Genomic DNA, 23,613 nt, shown 5'->3' on the forward strand with positions numbered 1-23,613 from the left:
GCTATGAGGTCAGGAGGAAGTTGATTCCAGTCTTTACCAACTGAGTTGGAAAATATGGAGTCCCCTGCTGTATTCTTTGCTCGAGAAGTTTGAATCAGAAATTTATTGGAGGAGCGTAGGGTTTTTAGGTTATTATAGGGTTTTATCAGATTAGAGAGCATTGGTATGTTATCTGGGTGGTGGAGGGCTTTATGGGCGATTGTAAGTTGGTAGTAGTTAATTAGGTGAGGTAACTCAAGCCATCCTAGGTTATGCAGGTTTAGGCAGTGATGTGTTCTATATGGAGATGCAGTGGCAAATTTAGCAATGTTGCTGTAGGTTGTTGTAAGCCTATTGATGTTATGTTTAGAAAGATTAGTGTAAATGGGGGATGCATATAGTAGGGTAGAGAGAAGATATGTTCTGGCTATGGTAGTTCTTGCCTCAGGTGTTAAGAAAGGTTTGATTCTATAGAGAGAACCTAGTTTTTATTAGTTGCTTTTATGATAGAGTTTATGTGTACATCAAATTTCAGTTGGTTATCAATAGTAACTCCTAAGAGTTTGGTTGTTTGGTCTGGAGAGATAAGGGTGCCATTGTTAGAAGTGAGTGTGAAATTAATAGGGGGAGACAGGTGTGTGGGTGGAAAGATGAGAAGTTTAGTTTTCTTAGGGTTTAAGAGAAGGCAGTGATTGGAGAACCATTGTTCAATAGTGTTAAAGGTCTTTTGAGTGAGTGAGTGGAGGTCAGCTTGTTGTTATGGAGCAGATGATGGTGGTATCATCAAGCATTGAATGCAAGGAGTTTGAGGGGTAACCAGGTTCAGGTCGTTAATAAAAATGGAAAATAAAAGAGGACCTAAGATAGAGCCCTAAGGTACTCCTAAATTAGTGGGGAGAAGTTCGGACAGATTGTTGTTCCATAAAACAGCTTGTTTCCGATCATGAAGATAGGAAGTAAACCAGTTTAAGGCAACATCATTGAGAGAGAGAGATTTTAAACAATGTAGAAGGAGTTGGTGGTTCACCATGTCAAAGGCTTTTGACAGGTCGACAAAGAATGCTGATGAAAGAAGATTGTTATTCCAGTTTATATTAATAGAGTCAATGAAGGATATTAAGGCTGTGGTAGTGCTGTGGTAGGGACGGAAACCATGTTGACAATTAGCTAGGAGATTATTTGATAGCAGGTGATTTAAAAGCTGTTTATGGATGCATTTCTCCATAATTTTAACAATAGGAGATAGCAGTGCTATGGGGCGGTAGTTAGAGTATTCAAGTGAATCGCCCCCTTTGAAGAGAGGGATGATATGGGAGATTTTCCAGAGTGAGGGTATGGTACTTTCTTTTATGGTTCTGTTGATTAGAATAGAGATAGGGAAGGCAATGGCTTTAGCACCTAGCTGGAGATATTCAGCCGGCAATTTGTCAGCTGAGGGGGTTGAGGGTTTGAGTTTTTGAAGTAAATGTAGAATATAGGAGGTGGGTATGGGTTTAAAAAGGAGTGGAGGTGGAGTGCAGCTAGTGTTCTGTAATAATGAGGGGTCTGGGCTTTGTTGGTTTGCAAGTTGAAGTATGGTTGATGTAAAGAAATTATTAAATGCATTAGCTGTTTGTAGGGGAGAGTCAGGGGAGGAGCCGAGAGGGCTGGGAGTATATGCCTTCCCCAAGTCAACAAATCACATTCAGTACTGGCAAACTCCCTAGACCCTTGCAATATTTGTTCAAAGAAAAACAGTTGACCAGCTGTCCTTCATCCAAGGAAAAATCTGCATTCTTCTACTGAAAGAGAGGACTGAAATTTGGAATAGTTGGATGAATTTTTGCATATAGTACCTTGACAATACTTTACCAAGGAGGCTCAGGACCATGATCTCTCTCTCTCTAACTGGAGTACAGTCACCTGTCCTTCTTCTTATAAACTGGGACATCTACTCCATTTTGCCAATCCAGATTGATTACCAAAGCCTTCCATGCAACTTGAAAAGGTGCTTTAACCAGTCCAACAATATCCAGCATCGTTGTTATTTACAGAAATATTTCATGTACTCCTGCAGACTTGTCAGAAAGAAACCTTTAATCCCCTTAGCGATCTTAGCTCTATAATTATATCCAGTTCCACAATTTGCTTCTGGCCCTGCCTCCTCAAGGGAGGTCAGATCTGCCAGATTTAGGAGGTTGTAGAAGTACTTCTTGAAACATTCTACAGTGTCCCAATTTAGGTTACAGATGCTTCACTCTAAATGAAAATTGACAGTATTTTAACAACACATCCCAAATCAATTATTGGTTTGCTAGTACATCTTTGAGGCCATCCAGAATTTATGCATGATGTCACAAAACTTCTTCAACCTCCAGCCTTTGATTTTAGGATCTAGAACAGGTACTATCTTTTTTTTAACAAGAAAAATCTTTATTAAATTGTCACTTATGACATAGGCAATCATACATTCATATAAATGAAAACAAACCATTTTGTCATAATCTACATCACAAACCATACTGACATAATTTAAGTTGCAAACATTATACCTCACGTATAACCTACTCAGTTATTGTCAGTCAAATGTTACACAGTGCATTCAATTCCTGCCTTCTTTTAAACCTCATTCCTCCCCTGTATACATTGTTCCCACAATTCCCATTTTTTCCTCTGCATTTTGCTACTGCCATTTTCCAAAAATCCTAATTCCAGTTGTTTTATGTCTGTAACTATATTCACTACTTTTAGTACAATTAGTTTAGACTTTGATTTCCATTTTCTAGTAATTGCTTTTTTTGCAGCCACCATAATTAGAGTCCGCAAGGTTTTACTATGTCTAGGCAGTTCCAATTCTCTATCATAGTACATAAAATAATTTCCCTAGTTACACCAATTTGCTCACCCAGTATCTCTGATAGAGTTGTCTGCAGGGAATCTTTGAAGTATGCCAGTTCATTAAACTCCCAGAAAATATGTTCTCAATTGCCTCTTTCTTCCCCTTCACACCTCCAACATTTGCAGTCTACCTGAGGAAAAATTCTCTGGAGTCTACTTGGGGTATAAAAATATCTATGTAAACATTTCCAAGCAAAAATCCTACATCGTCTAGATTTTTTTTCATATTTGGGAGACAAACATATATCCCCACCACTGTTTCTTTGTGAATTGCTATTCCAGTCACTTCCCAATCCTTTCTAACCTCCTCTGACTGATTTTTATAGTTGGCATACAGTATTTTATATGCTCTATTAATTATTCCTTTTTTAACAGCAGCGTCCGTTCTAGATTCTACTAAAAGCTATACCAGCGTTGGTCTTTCATTTAGGACCCCCTATTTATTTCTCTTTGCCTATACTCTGATATCAGTCCTTGATAGGGAAGGCAATGTCTAACCTGTAGTCCTTCTCTAGTTATTTGCTCCCAATACCTTGGTTCCTTTGCCAGTTTTCTCCAATAAATTCCAGCTCCTTTTGCCTATTGTCTATATCCCTAATTGCAGTCATCCCTATCGGCAGAATCTCTTTTCTCCATTCCCATGTTGGCTTAGTTCTAACAATACTTTCTGCTACTTTATGTATATAATATTCTGTATGATTATTATTATTCTCCATCCAAAATCCCAGTATCTCCATGTTTCTTGAACATATCCCCCATTTCATCACTGTCACTTTCCACTTTGAATTATAGGTTTCTGCTTGTGCTTTGTATAGGAACCTTAATTGTGTAGCTGTGAAATACCCCTTCAAATCAGGTAATCCCAATCTGCCTTGTTCTTTTGGAAGAATCAGCTTACCCCGTTGACTCTTGCCATCTTCCCCTCTAGAAAAAAATCATTCAGCTCCTTTATTAATTGCTATCCACAACTTCTCCTGTGTTTGATATAATATGCCTAATCTATGTATAAGATTAAAGGGACTAAAATGTTTTAACTGCTTGTATATTATTAGAAATATCCATATAACAGAGCTTCCATTTTCTCAGCTTTTGTATTATCTTTTGTTTACTCTCTTCCCACATATCCTTAGCTGCCACACTGGAATCATAGGATCATAGGAATTTACTAGGCTGTAGGCGCTGAGGCCCCTTATAAGCCTAGGCTAGAGTTTAGCCCATGTTTAGACAAATCAGCACCCAATGCCCCTGTCCATTAGGGACACGGGTGGAATCCCAAGGATGTATTTTCTATTTCCTATCCAGTTATCCAGCTTGCACATAAAAAGGGGTAAAGAGGTACTCTGCTTAACATGGAGAGGGAGTTTTTTCCACAGATGGGGGAGTCTCTGGGACAAAAATCTGTCCCGTCAACAAGTCCTATTGATGTCACAGACCAGGTTGAGGCCATGCATGTGGGTTACCTGAGTGGATCTTGACTTGTGGATATGCGGCCGTCCCATCAAGGCAGGGTCTGAGATCGCCTTGCATGCCAGACAGAGATAATTTCTGAGAAATCTGTATGAAACTGAGTAGAGGGATAGGGCTGTTAGCATATCTGCATATGGCAGATTTTTGAGGCCCTGGATTCTTCTGGTGAGGAATCTCTCTGGTCTTTCCAGCTGTTGCATGTGCTTTGCGAGATACATGCCAAATAGGTCATTGTACTCAATAATGGGCCTTATAAGGGATGAATACAGGGATGGCATGACTTGCTTGTCCCTGGATGAGATACCCTTATTTATGAGGTGGGCCATGTAGAAAGCTTTCCGTACAATGGAATCAACATGGTGGTCAAAAGTCAGGTTGCTATCAATCTGGGTACCCAAATCCCTCACAACTGATTGTGTGCTTAGTACATTGCTATTAATGTGATAATTTGTGGGGATGTCACTCTCCCCAAAGGGGATAATGATGATGATGCATTTTTTTGTATTCAACTTAAGGCCATGTTTATGGCACCAGTCATTTGTTTGGGTGAGACCCTCTTGGAGGATATCCATGTCACTAGGGGAATTGATGACCATGCCCAGCTTGCAGTCATCTGCAGACTTGGTCAGCCATAGCCCACTAGTTGTGGCCTACACTTCAGCAAAGTATATCCCAAATAACAGAGGCCCCAAAACTGAACTCTGGGGTATGCCACTCAATGCGGATCTACTGCTTGAGGTGGCTTCCCCTATTTTGACCAGTTTGGTTCTATCATTGAGCCAGTTAGCTACTTATCTGGTAACATATGGATTGATGCCTAGTTGAGAGATTATGACCGAATGGAGAATAGTGTTGAAGGCTTTGACCAGGTCAAGGTAGGCAGTGTGCACTGTCTTCCCCTTGTCCATGGCTTTGTTGACTGTCTCAAAAAAGTCGGCCAAATTTAACAGATATGACCTTCCCTTGATTAAGCCAAACTGTGTGGGATCAAGTGTTTGAAGGTTGCCAATGTCCCTGTTAATGAGGTCCATGATAATCCATTCCATGGCCTTGCAGATCAGGCTAGTTATGCTGATGGGTATATAGATTCATGAATCGGTGGATGCTCCACCTTTGTGTAAAGGGATGACAGTGGCTGTCCTCAACTCAGCTGGGACAAAACCGGTGCTCAGACTTTAGTTGAAAAGGGTGCTTAATGATTCTGCAAGTTTCTGCCTGAGTTCATGTAGGATACAGCCTAGGATGTTATTGGGTCCTTTGGAGGCTGTATTTTTTGCCTTTGAGAGAGCAGTGATGCCCACTTCCCCGTATATCTAGGGATCAGGTCAGGTACTGGGAATGTCCTGATTTACTGATGGGGGGATAGAGGGGTGAAATTGTTGCTGAATCTGGCAGCTAGCAAGTTTGCTACATCTACAGCATTTGTTTATGTGGTGTCCTTGACCACCAGTTCTGAACAGATCTGGGTGCTACCGTTGATATTACAGACATATGTGAAGAAGGCCTTATGATTCTCTCTAGTAGATGTGGCCAATTTGGACTCCAAGTTTGCTTTGGAGGATTTCACTAGTGCTCTTATTTGCTTGTTTAGGCTAAGGAAAGATTGCTTCCAATAGGGCATCTGCTCCTTTTTGGTCCTGGACAGCAATTTTTTTCTTTTGTTTAGAGTTCATTTATTACAGATGTCCACCAGATAGGTTTACTCTTCCTTGTGGACAATGATTTAGACCTGTCAGGTATTCCTGATTCCATGCATCTGTATAAATGTTCATATAGTACTTTGGTATAGTTTTGGATATTGGTGCCAGTTCCTGCAGTGGGGGAGGGGGCTGTGAAGTTGTTTATATCATCCATCAGGATCCTTTAATCACCTTTGGAGAAGTTTTTTTGTTTGATCCTAGCTGGGGTGGGGAGAAATGGTGACTTTGAATGTGACCGTTTTATGGTTGGATCTTACAAGGGAGGATGTACTGCAGTGATGGTGCAGTGGTTACTGATGTTGATTAATACCAAGTCCAAGATATTATCACCTGTGGGGGTATTAACTAGCTCGTCCAAAGCATTTGCATTGACAAAATTGAGGAATCTCTGGGCATTTGCATACTGGCATGAGTAGTTCTTCCAGTCTGTGTTTGGGTAGTTAGTCACCCAGGATCAGGGTAAAGGGTTGAATCTTGATCGATTTGAAGAGGTCTAAATGGGCAGATTGGGCATCTTGAGTCAGATTTGGGGTCCGGTAGCTCACTGTGATTTATATATGGGTCTTGTCAGTGGTTAACTGCACCTGGAGTATCTCCTGTGTGTCATACTGTTTGACCATCCTGGAGGTGTGTATGTCTTTAATATATTGAAACTCCACCTCCTTTAGCTTTACTACCCACAGTTTTAATCCATACTCCTAAATACTTCATTTTATTATGTCCCCATAAATATGGATATTGCTGAACCAGTTTGTGTGTGTGTACATAATTTACTGCTATTGCCTTTGTTTTAGCTTCATTTATTTTGTATCCAGAAAAGATTTGAAACTGTCACAAAATGTTCTACAACACTTGAATGGTTTTATCAGGTATAAAATAGTATTGTCTACAACTAGACAGCTTTTCTTGACTACCATAACAATTATATCCTTGAATTTTTGAGTCCTTTATTTTCTTTGCCAATGGTTTTATATATAATTTTAATGACAAAGGGGAAGGAGGACATCCCTGCCTGGTTCCTCTGCTCAACCAGAAATTATCAGAGAGGAACCCACCCACTTTAGTTTTTGCTTCTGATCCCTCATATAGCCTCCTAATCAGTCTTATAATTTTATCATGGAATGCAAATGCTTCCATTGCCCTGCTCATAAAGTCCCAGCTTACTCTCCATCAAGACCCACCAACAGTGGTATTTTCTTACATTCTGCTTCCCTCCAGTTCATCAATGCTTTGTTAATGTAGTCGAATGTTTGCCTCCCTGGCATCACCTTTGCCATTCTTTTAGCCATTATAGAGATGAACACTTTATAATCATGGTTTAGTATTGAAATGGCCCTTTTTGAAGCTGGTTCTGATGGATCTTTACCCTTTTTAGGTATTACAGCTACTACCGCTTTCTTCCAGGTTGCTGGTACTTTACCTCCTCTTAAAATACTGTTAAACAAAACCTTACAGATCTTTATTAGTTTTTTTCCCAACTAGCTTCCAGACGTCTACAGGGATATCCTCTATTCCTGGGTACCTTCTTGGAGATTGGTAATACATCCCATTTTTATTTCATCTCCTCCTGTCCTAACTGTTAGCAATTAAGCCTTGTCTACCTCTAAACATTTCCATTTGTACCTTTTCTTGATTGCCATATTTCTCTTTTGTGTACAGACTTTCATAGAATTTCTGAAATATTTTTTATTGTTTTTTAATACTTCAACTGTTATAGGCTCCCTGAGTCACTGAGCTAAAAGTTTTCATGCTCTACAGTTATTTAAAAAAAAAACAGTTGCTTAACAGCAGTTTTCTAAACTCATGCATAGTATTGAGGTAATCACTTATTTTATGATGAGCATTCTGTAGTTGCACCTCTTCTTGTTCAAGTGAGATTCCCTCTATTTTGCATTACTTTTAAAATTTTTGTCAGTCCCTCTAAATAATTCTTGTTACTTCTTAACCATATCTTCTTTCCTATTTCCATCCTATCCTAGCTGTATTTTCAGAAGAAATTTCTATCTTCTCTAATAGATCCTGAATCATTTCTACTACCCATTCCTTAATTTCCTCTCTTTTCAACAGATAGGTGGGAAGGTGTGCCAGTGTCTCATTTTTATTTCATTTACCCTGTGATTTTATTTTAGTTATTATTGGCACATGATCTGAAGTAGTTATTGGGTACATATCAAGGCCTTCAATTAAATGCACATGTTCCTGTGAAATGTAAACTCTTGTCTAGGTTATCCCAGTTTTTGTATCTTGGGGAATGATAAGTAAATTCACTCCAAAATCCTAGTACTGAATTCACATCAACCATGCCAAATATTTTCATAAATTTCTTCAAAAATCTGTCCTCCTTGCTATATTTTCCCTTCTGGGCCCCCCAGATACATCTTCACTGCTACAAATCAAATTCCAATCCCCACCTATAAGTAATATTCCCTGCTGAAAGTTTTAGGTGGAATATAAATATATGCCAGTGTAATCCTCCTCCTTTGCCAGTATAGCCTTAGTACTACGAAGCTACCATTATTATGTTTTTTTATTTTCTTCTATTACTCTTGGAGCTCCTCTCACAATTAATAAAAGTACTCCTCTTTCCTTTGTCCCAGGTATTCAGATGAATAACCATCCTGAAAAGCTTTCTTTTATCAAATTCACATGTTCTCTTCTTTCCAAGTATGTGTTCTGTAGCATAGCTATTTGCAGTCTACATTTTGTAATATAGTTCACTTCTCTTTTTTTTTGTATTTATCTGTGTGTCCATTGACATTTAAAGACATTACAGAAAGCATCACTACATTAAAACTTGATATCATTCCCAACTGTTACACATAATGGCTTTTTTGTTAAATGTCTAGTTACTGATTTTGTGTTACATGCATACACTGTTTGGCAGGTTGATCTTTTATATAATTGTTTCTTTGCATATCCATTTGAGGGTATGTCACATCTTATAACATTTCTTTTATTGAAAGATCTAAAACAAAAAAAACAAACAAACAAAGCCCCAATACCCCACTAAAATATATTAACTTAATAACACACACAAACTATGTTCATCTTCAAATATTGAAGTTTTGTCCTCCTAAAAGAATAAGTGTTCCAAACTGACAGCCACACTGCAGACTTGAGTTAACCTAAAAGATAGGTTATCCATGTTAAGATGCATGATGCAGCCTGTGCTTCAACTAAGTGCTGGCTGGTTTTGTTTAATCATTATAGCTCTTTCAGATGAGTAAACACTTGAATGCTTTCAGAGAATATTAAGTCATAGACACTTCTCCTGGAGACATGTGGACCAGATACAGAATTGCTACTAAACATACATTTATTTGCTAGAATAGAAAGCCTTACAGTATTCCATATTCTTTTTCATTTACTTGATTTATCTTAAAACGTGTTATTAGATCAAGCTAAGAGCCTTCATCCAATCATTTCCCCTATGCAAGAATGAGAAAAAGCACACTGATTTTTCTTTTGTCATGCTCTTTTAACCAGACTTTTGTTCATTTTTTACATTGCTGTGCCTTAAAACTGAACAAGGAAAAAGAGAGAAAAAGGTGAAAGAAAAAAGAAAAAAAAAGGAGCACCTATATACATTAGTATCCCTATTACACTTAAAAAATAACTGAGAAAAATGTACTTTATAGCACGCAAAGAATATCAAGCACTAAAAAAAAGTACCATTAAGAAAAAAAAATTGTACTTACTGTTTACTTTCTCCCTTCTCTTCCCCACTCTTAAATATTTTTCTGATCATTAATGACTTGAAGTAGGGCATATGCTTTAGAGTCTCTACAGGTTTAACAAAGTCCAAAAGAGTCCATTATTTCCAGATTTTCTTGTTCTGTCATGTTTCACAAATATAATTATTGCTTTGTAATCCCACCTTTGTCAATTTCCAAGTTACTGGTTTTATTCTTGTTCATCTCCATGTCCAAAGTCCTGTCTCTGCTTCATTTCCAATGTACCCTCAGTTCTTCTAGTTGAGTCTTATGCTTTTTTTTTTCTTCTCTCAAGCATTTTACTTTGAAAAATTGGAAAAGGTTTCACTGGCACAGTCTCTCTGTGGTCTTTATTACCAGAAGAACAAGAAGTAGAACCTCCTTTTGTTTCACAGCTCACTTTTTGTTGGATAAACTTTTGCATTATGTACTTAGCATGTACTTCATCTGAAAATTCTTTTTGTCCCTCCAGGGAAGAATATTTTGAAGATAGCTGGGTACAGCAGTTTGAATCTCATGTTTGCTTCTCAACATTCCCTGAATAGTGGAAGACATTTACTTTTCTTCTTCCTGGTGTACAATGAATAATCATTCTGTACAAATACACTGCTCTTTTCCACTTTTAGTAATTTGTCTTTCTGCCACAGTTCTGTCAGAATCAACTGTTTCTGCTTGAAGGATTGCATCTTTGCTATTAAAGGTCTAGGTTGCTTTTTCATAGCTCGGTTTGGAGCATACACATGATGTTGTGGAATACCAGTCCAGTTGATTATTTGTGCTTTCATAAAATTAACATAGTCTGTTCCCTCCAGTTTCTCTGGTACAGCAGAAAATCTTTTTTTGCTATGTGTTCTGTCCTCTAATTCTATTATTTTTTGAAACATCTTTTCTTGAGCAGTCTGATATTCAGTCAGCCTTTTCTTCATTTTGACCTTTATCATCTCATCTGAATATCTGTTTAAAGCGCATTCCATTTTTTCCAGCCTTTTGTTGTTTGAATTGATATATGCCATTAGTGTTTCATTTATTTTAACTAGATCTGTGTGCAGTTGTCTTATACTTTCCTCTAGGTTACTGGAATTCATGTCTGGAGGTGGCACTACGTTTTACTGAACAACTGCAGTACATTTCCCAGTCAATGTTTTTCCTCTCCTTTTATAGTTGATGTTCCTTCAGTCCTCTGTATTTCTTTTTTTCTGGCATCCAGGCAATGCACTTGCTAGCCAGCTACTGAAATTTTCCCAGAAATATAGATCCACTTGCTTTCTGTGCTATGTTTCTGTTTCCATACTGTGAGATCTAGAATTAAGCTATTACTTTTTGTGGAGCCATTTTGGAAATGCATCCAGCTACTGTCTTCTTGGCTTGTTGACCTGAGTCAGCCACTTCTGTACCCTCCACTAACATTGCATGGGATACTTTTCAACCTGGTATCCTGATATTCCTATCCTCCTTCAGGTTTTAAATCCCTTTTCAAAGAAATAGAGGGAAGCCAGATTTTAACAAGAAAGTACTTTTCATATATAAAATGTACACAGAGGGGCAGTTTCTTGAATGCAAATTAATTTATAAGTGTTGCCTTGATATTTATTGACACTAATTGTTTTTTTTTAGCTCAAATAATATTTACTTTGAATGTATAACATAATGAGTACTTGTTTACAATTAAGAAACAAATTGATTAGTAGATTATGTACAATATTTACATTTAGCCTGACACAAGTAGACTTTAGATAGCAACAAATTTATATAGTAGATAATAAATCATAACATATGTTATACTTGTCTTCAGGAGGAGACTGATTCCAATTGTAAGGTGTCAATCAATGACAAAACTTTTCTTCCACAGATTATTAACTAGTGGCTTAGGGAAGATTTTCTATGTTTACTGAAGAAGGCAGCATTAATGGGGATAAAAATCAAAGAACTAAGAATGTTCTCTAAGCCACTAGTTAATAATCTGTGGAAGAATGTTTTAATTTCCATACAGTGATAGAAAATATGAGACCAATCTGCCTTAGAAGCCTGTTGACATCTCCAACATAACCGATTACTGGAAGAGTTGATTTTTTAATTTTTATCAAGGGTTAAGAAGGATATATGCAGATATTTCCAATTAAATATTCCCCAATATTAAGAATAAGATGTTAATTTAACTGAAAGCAGTATGTTTGATTTATTTTGTGAAGTTAAAGGTATTGATATTCCTTTAGTGATATACTGCCAGTAAGTTGATTTAGGGGACATTTTAAAATTTTTTTATTACATTATATAAATATGTTTCATTCTTCATATTTATATTATTATATATAACTCCGAACAATCCAGTTATAAATGTGGGCGGATTTTTAAAAGAGAAGTTATTATTCTACATAGATCCTTGGAGTATGTCGAAACATTCTGTAGTGTTAACCAATCATGAGAATAAGTTGACAACATATATTGTATGTCTAAGATGCGTTTGTTTATGCAATGCTGTTAGCATATTAAATTATTTTGTTCCCAAGAAGTAAAGATAGCTCTATGCATCCTGTCAGGATAGTTCTTAGTAATACCATAAGGAACTAATATTGTAAACCAAAACTGTAAATCCATATTCACATTAACAATTTTTTCTAAAAATATCAGAGATGATTGATTAAATTTAATTTAGTAGGTTTTGTTATATTATATTGTAGATTTAAACTCAGTGAAATACCATAATTTATTATCCTTGTCTATAGATAAAGTATTTTTTGACAAGTTGTTTTTCATTCATTATTATAATTGAATGTAACAATTTCCAGTTAGATGTATAATTAGGGTTTATCCAGTCTATCACAGTTTTAAGTAAAGTAGCCCTTAAATATGATTTGATATCTGGAAAGTTTATTCCTCCTTGTCGCCATTGTCTGATATGATGTGTGAATGCAAATCTGTTTCTTTTAGGGTACCATAGGAATCTTAACAATATTTATGGTATTTCTTTAAGATAGCTTCCCGCAGGTATTAACGCTTGTACTACATACAAAATTTTAGGAAGCAGCACCATTTTTATCAGTTGTAATCTATCTTCAAAATTTATAAATACATTATTCCACTTGTTTACCAGAGTATTTATTGTGGCAATAATCTTTCTGTAATTGACATTTAGTATCTCATTCATATTTCCACTCAAAAAAATCCCCAAATAGTTTAAAGTTGTGGCGTGTTAAACTATGATGTGGTTTCCACCTACTTGTATTCCATTTTTTTGTTCAATAACATGAATTTTGTTTTTGATTTATTAAAATGAAGTCCTGAAATCTTATGAAAATTCTCTATCAATACATTTACTTCATGTAATACTTCTTTTGAGTTGGGTAACATAAGAAGCACTTCATCAGCAAAAAGCATAATCTTAGAACTGTATCGGTCATATATATCTATACCGTTTATCTTTAGATTGTTTCATACTAATATAGCCAGTATTTCTATGGCTAGTACAAACAAAATGGGTGATATGGGGCAACCTTGTTTAGTACTGCTAGTAATTTGAATTGCATCTGAAGTAAAGGGTCCTATTTTGATGCAAGCTAAATTATTTTCATAGACATTTTTTACAAATGTAATAAAGGAGGAGGGATGTCAAGTACACCTAGAATTTTAGTTAAGTAAACCCAATTTAAGGAATCAAAAGCTTTTTCTATATCCAATCCAATTATCAAGGCTTCTTAATTTTTGTCGATTTAAGTACTCAGTTAATGTCAGTATCCTTTTTATGTTATCATGTGCGTGTCTGTTATGTATGAATCCAGTTTGATCATTATTAATTACTTCGGATAGTTTAATTTTTAATCTATTTACCATAATAGACATGAATATTTATAATCATTATTCAGAAATGAAATTGATCTGTAAGAACTACAATAGCTAGAGGCTTTAGTTTCTTTTAGGATAGGAATGATTAATGGATATCTCCATGAGGGGGGAATTATTGCATGTGTTTGGATTTCAAGTAGTGTTTTATGTAACCATGAAGTTATGCATGTGGGGAAAAGTTTATATATTTCTACTATTAACCACTATCCCTGGGGCCTTACTTTCTTTGATCTTTTTACTGATTTCCGTGTGTGTTATAGGTTTTTGCAACTTTATTTTTAAGACTACATGGATTTTTTTTATATTAGGAAGTATAGTTTCCAGATTTAAATAGTCCATTATAGTGTTTTTGCTTTTATAATGTTTTGTAAAATGATTTTTAAAAGTGTCTAAAATCTGACCTATTTCCAAAACTTTCTTACCTTTCTCCTTATGTAAGATGTTAACAATAGAATTAGCTTTCGATTGCATTTTGATTTTCACAGAGAGATTATGCAAGTGTTTTGGAGAAGTAGCATAAGAACTTATTTTTAATCTTTCCACGGCTAAGTTAGTTTTATTGGTTAATATTTTGTTGTGTCTTTTATTTAAATCTTCTAATTTCTTTTTGTTTTCAATCAAATTTAAATCCTTTTTAGATTTGTGTAATAAAAGTTGGTTTTGCAGTTCTTGTAATTCTGATTCCCATTCTTTAATTTTATTTTTATACCAGCTAAGGATTTTACCATATATATATGCTTTAAATGAATCCCAAAACATTATTGTGGTTACTTCTGGTTTGTAGTTTATATCTAAAAAGAACTGAAGTTCAGAGATTAACCATTGTTTAAATTCTTTGTTTTATGATATATACGAAGGAATTCTGAAGGTGAGTGTTAACAGTTTAAAATCCATTTGAATCTTCAAGACAAGGGAGTTATGGTCTGAGAAAGGACACAGAATTATTGAGAAATATATATTTTGCTTATTCTGGTTTGGGTGCCAAATCTATAATCTTGATGAGAAAATAATAATGAGTTGTTGTCTATAGTGTTGTAAGTATCTCTTAATTTTAAGGCCTTAGTCCATCTTCTTAGAAGTTTTGCAGTAGATGATGTGTGAAGATTTCTTTTTAGTAGTTTCAGATGTATCAGTGAAACAATTAAAATCTCCACCTATTATTATGTTTCCTTTAGATGTATTTGTAATCAGATCTAAATGTTTTTTGACTGTTCCCAGCCCTATACCAGGAAGCCAGTATAAGTTTACTAATGTCCACATTCTGTTATTAAATTTTAAGATAAGAATGGCTATAAGACCATCATCGTCTACATATTTGTGTTTAATTTCAGGGCTTAAAGGATTCTTTTTCCATAAAATCGTTACCCCTCTCAGCTTTGATTTATATGAGGAGCAGGCTAGGGTCATATATTCACTTGGGTTCCATATAAATTTGTCATTTTTCTTAAATGTGTTTCCTGTAAGAATATTATTTCAGCTCTATTTAATTTTAGATATTTTAGTATAGTAGATCTCTTATGTGGGTTATTTAAGCCATTAGTATTTAAAGATAACAATGTAAAGTCCATATCAGGTTGTTTTTAGAGAAAGATTTATTATCATATTATTTTTAAATATGTACGTTGTCTCCTCTAATATTCATTTTATAATAATTTGAAGACAATCATCTATCTCAGTTAACAATGTTTTCTTCAAAATTAATAAAAACTTAAGTCAGGCTTGCTGAAATGAAATACAAAATCTAAGATGATTACTGAAATTAAACTAATGTGGTTCTTGAACCTGACCCAACATGGAATGAATAGCATTCCTAGTCCAACAGATAAGTAAGTTTGATGGACAACCACTTTAACTTTTTTTCCCATTTCATCTGAGCTCCATAAATAGTTTGTAAATATTAAAGGAGACTATTTTGTAAATATGGTGACGTATGACATTTTAATATTCATCTTACTGAGATTTAAGATTTTTTTGTAAATTAATATTTGTATCCTTTCCAACTGTACCAAGATAACGTGTTTCTGGGTTAAGTTAATTATTGAGCTGTATCAGCTACCATCTGACTATCCCCACTTCTTTTCATATTAAGTGTAAATAGCTGATGTATTATGTTATATTAATAATGGTCCAGTTATATACATTGCAGTATTAGAATGATTGATTCCTCAACTTTACCTTTCCTATTACCGAAGCTCATAAAGTAGATTAATTTATTTTTCCTTTCCACCCCCCCTCTCCAATCATTGTATTGTAATAGAAATTCATGATATCTTGTGCAGAAGTAAATATACATGTGTGTATTAGTGTATATTTAAGTGTAAAAGTATTATCTAAATTTGCATTGTTTATATGCGGTCAACTATTTTAATTAATTATTTAAACTTCCTTTATACACACAATATTTCTCCATCAATTCCCCAAAAACCTAATTCCAGATTCAAACATAAAATCATTTATTAATGAAAATAATTAATTTACTTATAGTTTGACAAAGATCATAGAAAATATAGGATGAAACTTAACTGTTACGATTTGCTTACTTATTTTAGTCTATTTGAAATAGAGGTTAAATGTTCAGTTTACTATAAAATTAAATAAGATGAAGGAGAAAAGAAGGATGAAAGAGATATCAGCAAAGAATAATTATAACTGTTACTATAATGGAGAATGAAATGTAGCAAAATAAAACATACCTTTTTCCTTGTATATATGTGTTTACATATATATACAAGAATAGAGTTTACATTAAAATTTTAAGTCAGGAATATGCATCAGTTAATAATTAAGTTGCAGCAGATGCTTTGAGAGACTTTGCAGAAACAGCTGCTTTAAATTCAGTTTTTTCTTTTTTACATCAGTGCAAGCATTCTTGTCAGTGGTTCTCTTCAAGGATGGAGATGCCCAATCCATATCCTCTGGGATAGATATGATATTATTGTTTTTGATAAATAGTGAGGCTTCTTCCAGGTTGTTGAAAGTTCTCATTTCATTTAGATGCAATATTTTGATTCATGCAGGAAAAGCCAACGTTGTTTTAATGTGGTTTTGTTTTAGTAACCTAATTAGTGGCCAAACCTTTTACCTTGGTTCCAGTACTTTAGCAGAATAGTCATTGTCAAACCGTATTAGCTTTTGATTGAATTTTAAAGGGCTTTTCCTCCCCACTGTTTTAAGTACCAGTTCTTTGTCCACGAAAGATAAAAACTTTATTATAATTGATCTTGGTGGTGTAGAAGATGAAGCTGAAGCAGAAGCTAAAGCTGGATTTCCCAAGGCTTGATGACCCTTTCAATGCCAAATGAAAAGCCCTGCTTAAGATCCAAAACTTCTGGAATCCATGAATTAAAAAAAGAAAGGATATCACCTCCTTCAACTTTCTTCGGCAAACCAAAGATTCTGATGTTTGACCTTTTCTCCCTGTTTTTTAAGTCGTCCACTTTATTGAGAAGCCAGTGTTTTGTTTTAGAAGAATGTCTTTTTGATTTTCCTCTTCTTTGAGTCTTTCCTCAATGTCACTTAAAGGGGTTTATATGCTTGTTATTTTAGTCTTATGTTGAAGCATTTATTTGAATACATTGCTTTGCTTTTGACAGTTCTCTTTTAGATTTTGCAAGTTTTCTTTAAAGTCATCCATTTTCATTGACAATTCTTGTAGTGTAGCAGTCACCAGTTGTAGTTCCTTTTTAATATTAGCTCAGAATGAGAGTTCTTTGAGTTGCTCATTTCCCCAGTTGTTATAGTCACCAATATAGTTTGATAGGAAATTTCTTACAGAAATCCACCAAAGCTTGTAATTTTATACTTTAGACTTTTATCGGTCTGTTCTTATTTCCTGTATTCTATACTAGTTTATGGAGCTCTGAAAATCTGCTGTCTTCAGTTAGACATTCAGGCTCTGCCTCTGTTGACACTAATTGTGAGCAGTGAAATGCTCTAGATATGCTATAAAAAGAGTAAGGTGTTGATTTTTTGATACTGCCTGAAAAGGACTGGAATCTCAGAAAGTTAGCATTTATGTAGTATTCTCAAGCCTGAGTAAAGAAAACAAAAGGCATCTTTTTTCATTTTATTTATCTCACTTGGGTTCATGGAGAGTTTTATAGAATGTTTGCTGTTTTACTTAGGGAAGTAAATCTGGACTATTGTGCAGTTGCTGACAAAAAGAGTTGATGTGATGAATCCTTGAGGACAGGAAGAGTTAATCTTGATAAACTGTCTTATCTGGACTGCTGTCTTAAGTGTCTTACCCCAGGAGAGAAAATGAAGTGTATATTTGAGTGAGTTACCCTAGTGGAGGCACGAGTTACAGATACCCTAAAACAGTCAACGTTTAAGTGAAGGGTATCTGGAAAGTATGCGCTCTCCCACCATACCATTTAATAGCACACTAAAATAAGCACGCACGCGCACACACACACGCACGCATATAAAGTTGTTCATGTCTGGTGTTTTAACAGAATTAGGTAGGCTTTATCAGTTGAATCCAATGCTGCCAACTTAAGTACCAACCGTCTTACTCAGGTTTCATTGTTCCCCTTCCACACGTCAAAAAAATCAGCAACTGTTGAAAATAATGTTTTTTCGCAGTTTTGTATAAACCAATACTGACGCTATCTGGATTTTTAGATTATTTTGCATTTGCAGGCATTCTGTGACACAGAATGGCTCATTGTCCATTTACACAGCTTTTTTAAATTCCTTTGTACCATTAAATTGTCATCATTTATTTCTGATGTCAACATTACTACTCTTGGTTGTAACAAGTGATTTAAATCACTGCCAGAGGGAACAACAGTTTCACTGTCTAAACCATCCTGCAGTTAAAAAAATGTTTTAGCAACACATTGAAACTGTATTTACTTATATTTTCTCTAGTAAAATGTTGAACATTGATTTGTTTGTTTGTTAAGCTAGAAATTCTTAGTGGGCCTATCCCATTTTCAGTGGAGGCCTGGGCAGCAAAGTTCCACAGCAGGAACATGGCTACTGTCACATCATTATAAAAGCGAAGGTTATGGCATTTAAGTACCTGGAGAGTAGATCAATTTGCTTCCTCAAATGACTTTTGAATTTGTCCTCAAAACTTGATTACAGTCAAAGCACTGAAGGAGTTAAACTCTATTTTCTTTCTCTCTTATGATGTGTGCATGGATATGTAAACACACACACACAACTGTATGGTTTCCCTTTGAAATGTATCTGATCCAGTAATGATTTGCAGTAAGAACTTTATTCAGAGTTTGGTAAAAGCATAGTAATGGCCTTGCATTAAGCATTAACAATCTGTGGTATACTTCTGAGTAAGTGCAAGACATGTAAGAGCTCTCCTTAGCTTTATCTGACAAAGGTTATGTGTTTATCATATTTTTCTTGTTGAAGTATGAATTTGTTCATTTGCTAACCAGTGGCCTCTGACTTCGGAAGCACTGGTATTTAGAGTGCCAAACTGCATTTGTGACTGTGAATGACCATACATACTGTCTGCAGCAATTCAATCTGTCCTATTGATAGTGTTGCATTTAAATGTATGCTTCTTGATGCAGTTATTTAGTTTGATAAGAAGGCAAGGCTGTTTAGCCGGAACAAATGCACTGCAGTCATCCAAGCGGTAACCTCTTTGGCTTCCTCAGCATCAGAATAACCAAACTGAGCCAAGAAGTAGGGGAAACGAATGCTTGTAATTTGGGCTGTTAAACTGTAGCTAACCAATCTGATCCAGAATGTCTTGCCAAGAGCTGCCTGACATAATTTAAAATCTGTTCTGACTGCATGTCAGCTACTTAGAAAATGTTTCTGGGCAAATCAGAGGTAATCACAGATGGTCAAGTGATGTTGTATAGTCCAGCATGTTTACATGGCAAGCATGAAGAAACATAACTGAGAAAACACACAGATTACTAGCAGATAGGAATATATTCTGCAGTAACACTCGTGTCTTTTTGTCCAAGGAAAAAAAAGTATAAAATGATGGTTCAGAAGTATTTTGATGTTCTTAAACATAGAATCAAGATGTTGGCATTGCTTTTTTAGATTACTTGATTCATATAATTAAAACAAGTATTTTAACAAGTATTGCTGAATTGTGTTTCGCAGTGGTGGTGCTGTGGTAGCATTGTCGCCTCACAGAAAGACAATGTCCAGTTCGATTCTCAGCTAGAGTGTCTACTGTGGAGACATGAGTGAATGGGCATACCTTAGATGAAGGTTGTGTGTTAGGGCCAGCAACACCGCACACAAAAATCAACTGCCAATCATTAGCGGACCGGAGTTCTGCTGTGGCGACCCCTAACCGGGAAAAGCCGAAAGACACAACAACAACATTGCTGAATTGTGTTTGAGCAGCATTTGATAATGCAACAATCTTCTTCCGGCTTTTCCCGGATAGGGGTCGCCACATCGTATCACCTTGTCTGCTCATGATTGGCAGTGGAGTTTTACGGTGTTGAGTTGCCAGCCTGGCACCCAACCTTCCACAGAAGGCACACACACTCACACCTAGGGCCAATTTAGAGTGTCCAGTCCACGTGCAGCATATCTTTGGGATGTGGGAGGAAACCCATGTGACCACAGGGAGGACATGCAGACTCTGCACAGAAGGCACCCCAGCCAAGGATTGAACCGGAGAACCTCTTGCTGTGAGGTGGCAGTGCTAACCACTGCACCACAGTGACCTTGGTAATGCAACAATACTTTACTCAAATTAATTTTTGGGGTTTTGGGGTTTTTTTTACTCAGTTTACCTTGTGCTAGTATGTGTCTACACCTTTACAGTCTGCTGCTTTGTCAAATCACACTCAAAAATGAATGCATCTCTGTTTTCCCCTTGTGTCCTAGCTATCAACCTTCCTTATCCAAAATGTGCAGCAGGTACCTCTCACAAAGTGCAATAAATGAGTGAAATGCGGAACACTTGCTAGAATCTTTATCTGGAAAGCTCACAGCACAGTTAATAGTTGTTTCTTCCTATGATAAAAAATTATTTGATGAACTAATGATTCAGTATTATTTCTCATGGAAAGTTTTAATAAGAATTCTTAGCACTGAATGTGTGCCAGACCCTCTCAGTGTGAAATGCCATGGTGCATGGAATTTTTAAGACACAAAATCAGGAATGTTGCAAATAACGAAGCACAGATGACAGATCTGTCTTGCGTTTCTATGTATATTTAATATTTCATAGTAATAAAGCACATTTCTTAATTATTAGCCAACAACCCCTCATTTACATTCCCAGTGGTGACAGGCAAGTGAGTAAGTATCTTCTTGAATTACGACATGCACAGACCCAAAACAAGGCTGTAGAAAAGTGTCACATACACAGCTAGAGATGCAGTATTACAGTGTCACCTAAAGAAGCTTGCTTGAGTTGAGGGGAAGGACAATGGGTTAGTTCGTTTCAAATAGATATGTAATAGTTTGTTCTCTGTCAGGTAAGTGATTATTGGGACGAATATTACTTTTGCATGTAAGTTGTAAGGAGTATAAAGTATTTCTCTGAGGATGCATTTCAGTCAAGAGAGGAGGACGTTCTGGTATCCAGGTATCCAGAAGCACCTGCATTTGTCTGGTGTATGCACTTCCTCTGTAGATATCATAACACTACTCAGGAATGCGAGGACCGTTCACTTTTTATTATGAGCCAATGCCATTTTGCATTTTAGAATGTAATTTTATACCTATTATGTAAAATAACTGAGGAATTTTTTTTGAAGTTTCGTTACATAATTTTGCGAAGTAGAAGCAGAAAGTAAAGTGTGATGAAAAGTGTGATGCAGATGTGTAAACATTCATCTAAAGTTAAGTACATACACATCTGTAAACCCAGCAATGCCATTTTGACTCTCTCCATTTTACCTTAGTCATCCACTTCACAACATCTTATAATGACATGCATTTCAGGTACAGACAGGGGTTTTCACCTCAGTAGTTTGTTTTGCACTTATTGTGTAGGTATCAACTTAGTGGAAGAATTTTCTTTGTTGTCCTTTTCATGAGGAATTGAGGAGTGGTCAAATGAAGAATATGTTGAAAATATGCTGCCAAAATATCAGAATCCAACACAGCTGTAAGAGTACCTTAAAATTTGGGAACACAATCATAACCTCAGTACGTTTTCATATTTTGACCCCAAATGTTGTAGCTAATGTATCCAGTGCACCTCATGAATGTAACACAACATTGTGTGTGTGTGCGTGTGTGTGTGTGTGTGTGTGTGTGTGTGTGTGTGTGTGTGTGTGTGTGTGTGTGTGTGTGTGTGTGTGAGCACGTGCTCGCGGGTGTGCATGTGCATCCGTTTATCTTGATTGGTATCTTATACATGGTACTTGCTTGTGATTTTTCAGTCTCTGCTCTGTCTTGGCTGTGTCACATTCTGAGATGATGAGGTATCTTACACAGGGCACTTATGTGTGATTTTCATTCTGTGCTCTGTCCTGCCTGTGTAAAATTCTGGGATGATCAGGCATAACCAAGTTAATGAGCACAAAACAGTCAGTCTGTGTTTATAAGTGACCCCCCCACCAAAAAAGTGCATGTGATCATGGTTAGTTTTTAAAAGATTACTTAATGCCGAGATACAAATGTAAACAAATCATGTATGCGCACCACGAGACAGCATTATTGCAATGTAATTTTAGACCCTGATGTTTTAGAAACTTGTACGAAAAGTTGTCCATTTTGGCGTGCAAGAATCAGGGTAATAAGGAATTCAAGACATGCAAGAAGCAGGGCAAGACAAATGAGAGCTTTTAAAATGTCTTTACAAGAGCACTGTTACAAAGTCTGTTGTTGCATCTCTTGCCAGATGTTTGCTATCGGTGGATTCCTTACCAGTATGTGAGCATTTTACCATACTAAATTCTCGCACTAATTGTGATTTGCAAAACTGGAAAAACAAATGATATGAGCTCTGTCTGTGGTTGAGATGATAACTTAATTAAGCTTATATTCTGAATTTCTTTCTTCCAAAGATTGTAGGACAAAGGAAGGAAATGTTTATTTACTGTTTCCTAAACTGGGTTTGGGTGATTGGTGGTGGGTCTGGCTTATGCTGCTTCTTGATACAGTTCAATATTTCAAGTCTCACTTTACCGCAGTAAGAAGAGAGGATAGCTTCAATTTAGATTACATGCTGTAAGTGAGCACAGGTCCCCTAAGAAATATTTGCCTGCTAAACTAATTGCATTCAGATTTATTGCTCTTCATACAATATTTCATTTCTCTGGGAAAATCATCTTAGATTAGTTGAAAACCCTCATCAAGTTAGTATATGTTTCATTCTGCAAAGAGCAGAAATTCATGTCGGAGACATTTGCTTGCAGATAATTTTGTACCATAAACACGCGCATAATCTGCTGTTATTGCTTTCTGTTCTTGTTTTTTCCCTGTAGTGCTGCTACAAGAAGAAGTGGCCCAGCTTCAGGAGGAGGTGCACTTACTTCGGCAGATGAAGGACATGTTGACTAAAGACCTGGAGGAATCTCACGGTGGTAGGTCAGCAGAGCTGCTTTCAGCTACAGAACTGAGAGTGCAGCTAACACAGAAGGAGCAAGAATTGTCACGAGCTAAAGAAGCACTGCAGGGTAAGTCCTGGCTAAACGTTTAATTTATTGACATTATATAGTGTTATAGCACCAGGTCCTGCAAGTTAGCACCAGTGAGGAATATGCGTTACAGTTCAGTATTGCCTGCATTTATATATTTGCTTGTATTTGTTAACAAGGAAGGTCCTCTGGACATTGTCCATTTTCAGAAAAGGCACTGGGAAAAAGTTCTGAACCAAAAACTCATACAACATTTGCTACATTATGCAGCATAATACTTATACACACAGAGTACTTGAAGTGATCACATTATGCAAGGTGCTATATGCATGGCACTGAATATGGGGCAAAGCACAAATTTGTGATGTGTTAGAAAAATAAAGCATAGAAAGTTATATATGACTATAGGGCTGGCATATCCTTTCAATGTCTGCAGATTTTTCCAGGACCTCTTCTTTCCTTTTCCAAAAGTATACTGCTTGAATAGCTGTTTTG

General features: G+C 36.1%; 1 protein-coding gene across 4 annotated transcripts in view; it reads left to right on the forward strand.

The window, feature by feature from the left end:
- KAZN (kazrin, periplakin interacting protein) overlaps nucleotides 1-23,613 on the forward strand; it is a 2,853,667-nt gene that overhangs the window by 515,251 nt on the left and 2,314,803 nt on the right. For all 4 annotated transcript variants that reach the window (XM_044062363.1, XM_044062364.1, XM_044062365.1 and 1 more), the window contains exon 3: nucleotides 22,966-23,157. In XM_044062363.1, coding sequence (XP_043918298.1) covers nucleotides 22,966-23,157 — 192 coding nt within the window. The remainder of the gene's footprint in view (nucleotides 1-22,965; nucleotides 23,158-23,613) is intronic.

The sequence above is a fragment of the Protopterus annectens genome, chromosome 2.part1, assembly GCF_019279795.1.
Source record: "Protopterus annectens isolate FY-2018-M chromosome 2.part1, PAN1.0, whole genome shotgun sequence".
NCBI lineage: Eukaryota > Metazoa > Chordata > Ceratodontiformes > Protopteridae > Protopterus > Protopterus annectens.